The following is a 6,666-nucleotide window of genomic DNA, read 5'->3' as shown; positions in this document are numbered from 1 at the left end:
GAATTGCTCCCACTATAAAATCTGCACAAAGACTTACAGCAGTTATTTCCCACTCTGTGTGCACACACCTGGGTGTGCATACTACCTATTCAACAGTTAATTTATCATGTCTTTTACATGCCAGCCACTAGGAATATATTGACAAGTAAAAACAGATATGGGCCTGCCTTCACGGAGTTCATAGTCTGGCGTAGAAGATAACGTTATGAAGGAACTTCAAGGGGAGGGTGTGTGAGTAGAGTCTGACAAGTTTTCAGTTGAGAAGACTGCCCTGAAGAAGCAATACTTGAATCATCACAAAAATATGAGAAATCTGAAAGAACATTGATCTATTCTTTCAGCCAGCAAGAAAAACTCACAGATAGGAAACAGGAGGACTTAAGGATCCTAGGTTCAGGGGCGTCTGGTTGGCTCAGGTCATGATCTCACCATTCATGGGTTCAAGTCCTGTCTCGGGCTTGACCCTGATAGTGAAGAGCCTGCTTGGGATTCTTTCCCTGTCCCCTCTCTCTCTACCCTTCCCCCTCTTATACTCCTTCTTTCACAATAAACTTTAAAAAAAGGATTTTAAAAACCCTAGGTTCTGATTCTATTTACAACATCCATAAACTAAGAGGTCTTGAAGAATTAATTTAACTCCTGCTTGATAGGATTCCACCTCCTCACATGATTGTAAGAAATGTATGTGAAAGTATCTAGTGCACAGGGCCTGCCCAGGAGCAGGTATTCAAAAAATGCTCATTTAATTCCCCACTTTATTCACCCTTCAAAATCAGACTAAGATAAAAATATTTATTTTCACAAAAATAAATTATTTTCCCTAGTTTTCCTAAATCAAATGCCAGGGATCTGGTAAAAATCTTTGGCAGCTGAAAATTTGGCCTGTTCCCATATAATCTTGGAGTAAGAACTTTAAAAAACTAATTTATAAAGGAGTTTTTTGAGAATATATTTTAATCTTCTCAGAGCTCTTCCAACTTCTACCACTTCTGCTGCCAAAGAAAAAAAGAAGGTATAAATATTAAAAAAAAAACACTAGAGAAAAATGCATAAAGCAGAAAATTCTAGGTTGTAAAAAATATCAAATAATATAGAACTATATAAGTGGATAGTGTTTTCTTCTCCTAAAGTCTACAAGTAGTATAAATTAAACCACACAGACCTCTGGAGGAGAATGAATGGAAAATTAAGTGTAATCTAAGTTTCACACAAAGGCAAACTAAAGGGCACCTGAGGGAGGGGATATCTATGACCCAAAAAATTCAATAATTTTTAAAAAGACATTTTTTAATAGTATAAAAATAGAACATGTAGATTCACTTCTGAGGAGGAAAGAAATGAGGTTAAGACAAATTAATAGTTTATGGACCAATAAAATTTAGTTTTTATTCTTTTTAATTTTTAGTTAGTATTCTAATAAATGTACTTTGCCCTATTTATAAATTTTTCTAAATCCAGAGCCTGAATACATTTATATATTAGCTATGTGGAGTTAACATATTTAGATCTTCAATAAGTTTGAAACAGGAGTGCCTGGGTGATTCAATCAGTTGAGTGAGTGTCTGACTTGATTTTGGCTCAGGTCATGATCTCATAGTCATGAGACTAAGCCCCATGTCAAGCCCTCCATGCTAACCTTGGAGCCTACTTGGGATGATCTCTGCCCCCCTACACAAGTGCACACGTGCATGCACGCACACTTTCAAAATAAATAAATAAATATAAACAAAACACTTTGAAACAAGTCAAGTTACAAACTAAGATTTAGCAGATCATCAATTCATGATCATCTTTATATTTACAGTAGCTCTCTGGGAATCCATAAACTATACCTAAATCTCTTCTACAATTTTTACAGTGATTTGAAGTTATACTGTATCATAACTTACCACATTATTTTCTTCTGATTTTCTAAAGCAGGTCTATCCTCCATGATTGTTTTAAAATAGCTATTCATAATTCCATAAATTATCCCCATTATTTGAGCCTTTGACTGATTTGCACACAATCTTACAGGTTAATATTGTAATTTTGGAAAGTAATATTAGAAAAAATAAGAAAACACGTTACATTTTAAAAATAACCTTTAATGCTAATATTGATTGGCAGTGTAAAATTGATAGTTCAATAAAAAGTATCCTGCATTAAGAGTTGAGATCTGAGTTCAGGCTTGGTTCAGATGCTAGTTAGTCCTATATTACATCATTTAGCTTTTCTGACACTCAGCATATAATACTTAATGAAAATCATTATATAATTATACTCTCTCTCCCTTTCTCCCTTTCTCTTTCTCACACACACACGCCCGCTAAGCTATAACTCTCCTGACTCAACCGTGTTCTCCATAATATTGTGTATCTAATGCATAAAATGAGAAAGACCAATTTCAGCAATAAAAGGCACAGGTTAACAACAACTAGCAAAATTTCCAAATGTGGGTTCTATTACTATTTCGATGCAATCTGGCAACGATTTATTGAGTGTCCCCTTGTCGGTGTGAGTGGGAGGATATCTCAAGCAAGGGAAAAGGAAGCTAGGAGATGATTTTAAAAAAAAACAAACCAAAAAACTTTGCATATGCAAACCACAGAAAGCATTAGGATAGCTACATTAAAAGTGGGGAGGGCGGGGGGGCGGGGGGGGGGCAGGGGGAGCGGAGAACAATGGCAACAGTTGTGGTCTAGAAGCAAAATTACACAAGGCCCTATCAGTGAGTTTGATCCTCATCCCAAGAATAATGAGGAATCACTGAAGAGTTTAAGCAATGGTAGGATTCCTTTTCCAATTCTGAAAACTCATTGGGGCTAGAGTGTACAAAATAAATAGCAAGTGGGCAAGACTGGAGACAGAAACCAGTGAAGAGGCAGTTTTGAGATAATGGAGGCCTGAATTAGAGGGCAGCACAGCAGTAATTAAGAGCAAGACCTCTGAAGTTATTTGCCTGCATTCAAATCCCAGACATTGCCCAAGTTGCTTACTCTCTCTACAGCTCAGGTCTCTCATCTATAATCTAGAAATAAAAGTCCTCACAGGGCTATGCAGAAGAACAAATTTAAAAAGACACATACAACAGTTAACATATTGCCTGGCACATGCTAAGAATGCAAATGTTTATCATCATTATTAACGTAATGTTAATGGGATGGAGACAGAAGAAAATAACTAGAAGATGTTTTGGAGACCAAAACGGACAGTGAAGATAGAGGAAAAAGGGGGAAAGGGTTGAGTGGACACTATAGTTCAAACAATAATGTCTGAAAGTTTTGAAGGTCTGAAGGAGAAAATAGCGTGTTTGTTTTTTTTAATGTATTGATTGTAAGAGACATTTAGAAGGCAGGTGAATATCTCTCTGAAGTGAAGCAAACAGATCAAGGCTGGAGATTTGAGAATCAGAGAGACAGGTGTTAATTCAATCCATGGGGTTGATGAGTGATGAGATATCCTCTAGAGACAGAATCTGCAGAGTGAAAACATGCTGGCACTAGGTAGCAGCTATGGGACACCAGCATTTAATGGATGGGCAGGGAAAGAGAAGCCGGCAAAAGGACGCTGAGAGAAAGGGGCCAGAATGTGAGAGCTCAAAAGCCAAAAGAAAAAAAGAAAGTGTTTCAAAGAAAGGGGAGTGCTCAACAATGTCAATACTGCCAAGCAGTGAAGTAAGTTAAGGACTGAGAGTTTTCCCTGTTTTTAGCAACAAAGTTATTCATTCACATAAGAAATATGTGTCAAGCACTGTGTTAGACCTGGAGATACAGTGGTAAATAAGACTAAAAAGAGCCTTGCACACAGACTTTATGTTGTGAAGATAGTAAACTGGCAAACAAATAAAATACTAAAATTGTGATAAGGACCAATAGTAGCGACTAAGTGACATGACAGAGTAACAGGCCGAGGCCAGCTTTGGCCCAGGAATTTAAGGGTGTACCTCTCTGAGAAGGGACCTGTTAAGCTGAGACCTAATGTAGGCAAGGGTTTAGCATGGCCGCAGAGCTGGAAGGGCCCTGACGCTGCAGCATAATGGCGGAGGAGGCATGGGGAGGTAGAAGCCGGACCACGCCTGTAGGTCATGCTGAGGACACAATGAGAAGAGTTTAGAAAATATCTGTTGAGCATTTCTAAGTAGGGAAGATCACACTAGCTACTAACACTCAGTAGTCTGTTTTTCCTAGTCTCAATACTAGTTTGTTATACTAGTCTTAACAGTCAGAACATTCTACCACTCTGTAAAACCATTAACTATTGATTACCACATCAGAATAACCTCTTCTATTTTAAAGGGTACTATACAATCATAACACGCTACCCGTTGCATTCGTTTTACTAATCCCCTTTTAACCTTCTTCAACATTTCTTTCAAAGTTATTTCTCATAATATTTGCTTGATTCTATCATTAAATTATATTTCTCTGAAATACTCATTTTCAAGCAATGTATATCAGAACTTGAATGTTTTAAAACAAGATTCAGCAAGATATTACTAAAATGCTCATGAGCCCATAACGTACAAAACCTGATGGGTTCACTCCCACCCCACCCAAAAAAGATTATATTCAGAGATTACATTCCATAGCCTCAGGTTCCAATTTCCTTAATCTGTGTTTATATACATATAAAATAGAGAAAAGTTGATGCTTGATTCTGAGCAGCTGAAGTATATGTTCACATTATTTTTTTATTTCCTTATGTGCAAGAGGAAGAATTTATATAGCCCTTCCATATTTCATAAGGATATCAATAATATAAAATGCTACCATTTGCTTAGTTGTCTACTGGTAATAGGCATATTATACAAATTATTTTTCATCATCCAACAGATATTATACTTCCCATTTTACAGGTGAAAAAAACAGTCTCAGAAAGGTTGAGTTACTTGCCCAAGACTGCAGAGCTGAAATCTAACCCCAGTTTTGTAATCTCAAAAACGCTGGTCCCCATACCATAATGCCTCAGACTATTAACACATTGGGTACATTAAATACCTATCAGATATAAGATATTAAATCATAGATATGAATTTTAAATAAATATTTTATTTAATTTTTAATAAACTATGTACAATTTAGAATTATTTGCCATATATACCATTCCTGTATATGCCTTCCTTTGGCATAACTTGATTTCAATTTTTTGAATAATGGAGAAGAAAGATAAAAGGAAGATAAGATAATCACACTGTATGTAAGGTATGAGAATTACCATTCTGGGTCAAATTTTTTCCCATTAATACGTATATTAAACCAATGAACTACTAGTAACTGCCTACCTATTCTCACAATACTTAATTGTCTCTCAAAATAAAAAATTACAAATGGCTTAAGGTTTTCCTGAATCAAGAAACTCTAATCACTGATTAGAACCTCTACATGTCACTATTTCTGTGAATTTGAAAGGCAAGTGGTCTGAATAGAAGCATCAAAATTTGCTCTCAGGAGAGTCTACAGACTAATTGTATTGTGAGTTCCTCTTACTAAGATTTTTCAGGAGCCAAGTCATCTACCAAGACACTGGCTGAAGAAGTCTAGATATTTAACAAAAAGAAACTGCTGCCAGATCATCTTTATTTTCTTTAACAACACACACACAAAGAGCACAAAAGTCACTTATATCACCATTATTTTACAAGTATAAATAATGTTCAGAATTCAAGTACAGTCAAGTGCAGAGATATTTCCTATATGTTAATATGTAAACATAAGCTAATTATATACATTATGTGCCTTTGGCCAGCTGCAAAATAAGAAACATCAAAAAGAAACACTGCACTTGACTGTTCAATTGCATTCTTACTGAGAATTCATACCAATGCCTATGTAGTTATTTGTAACTTTCATACCACTTAATGCAAATGCCTAAATAGACATTTCCCCTCCTGGCAAATATCTCAATAATTAAAAATTTATCTGTTTTTAATGATGAATTATTAAAAGTCTTAATTGGGTTTCATTCCTTTAAAAAAATGCTATTATAACTTACTCATAACCAAAGTTCTTCCTATTTCAAAATGGGTATTATTTACAGGTCACGCATAGAGAAAACAAGAATGCTATGTTTGTTTACTTTTAGAATGGAAGAAAACATCTAAAAGCTGGCTAAACGGTATAGGTCTTTGTACACTCCAAAGGATCTTACTTTACTGATATCACTTGCCTTTAATACCCAGTAGCTACAACTCTGACATGCTGAAAATAGCTAAGCAATCTGAATTCGAAAGAGATCAAGTACATCGTTGGAAGGGGAAAAAAAAAGCAGCACCTACAAAGCAGTAACTGACACCAACAAGACTACACATGTCCAGCGAGAGGCACGCGGAAGCCTTTACTGCACTGCCCCCAGAGATTCCCCACTGAGTTCAGGATTCGGAATAGAATCCGCTCTGGGAACTGCTGATTTGGCTTCGTTCACTGAGGTCTCCTCATTCTCGGTCTCTTGTCTCTCCTCTGGGTCCTCTGTGCCAGGTACCATTTCAATCCCTTCGCTTGTTTGCTCTGTATCTGATATTTTCTCATCTGTCTGCTCTGTACTGTTATCAAGAACATCTTGTTCTTCTAAAGATTCTGAAAAGATAAAGAGTCAAGACTTTAGGCATATCCAAATATTAAAATTGCTAAATAAGATAAACAAAAGGTAAGCACACACATACATGGACTAAGAAACAGGAGAATGGTC

At 36.2% G+C, this 6,666-nt stretch overlaps 1 protein-coding gene across 3 annotated transcripts in view; it reads right to left on the bottom strand.

Moving 5' to 3' along the window:
• Positions 1 to 5,540: 5,540 nt before the first annotated feature.
• The window catches only part of LNPK (lunapark, ER junction formation factor), a 66,744-nt gene continuing 65,618 nt past the window's right edge, over positions 5,541 to 6,666 (bottom strand). For 2 of the 3 annotated variants that reach the window (XM_029934351.1, XM_029934350.1), the window contains exon 13: positions 5,541 to 6,554. In XM_029934351.1, coding sequence (XP_029790211.1) covers positions 6,316 to 6,554 — 239 coding nt within the window. In that variant the 3' untranslated portion in view covers positions 5,541 to 6,315. The remainder of the gene's footprint in view (positions 6,555 to 6,666) is intronic. The other variant, XM_029934352.1, reaches the window with a different exon arrangement.

The sequence above is a fragment of the Suricata suricatta genome, chromosome 3, assembly GCF_006229205.1.
Source record: "Suricata suricatta isolate VVHF042 chromosome 3, meerkat_22Aug2017_6uvM2_HiC, whole genome shotgun sequence".
Lineage (NCBI taxonomy): Eukaryota > Metazoa > Chordata > Mammalia > Carnivora > Herpestidae > Suricata > Suricata suricatta.
Note: the sequence above shows the minus strand (reverse complement) of the source record. Positions and strands in the feature narration are given on the sequence as shown.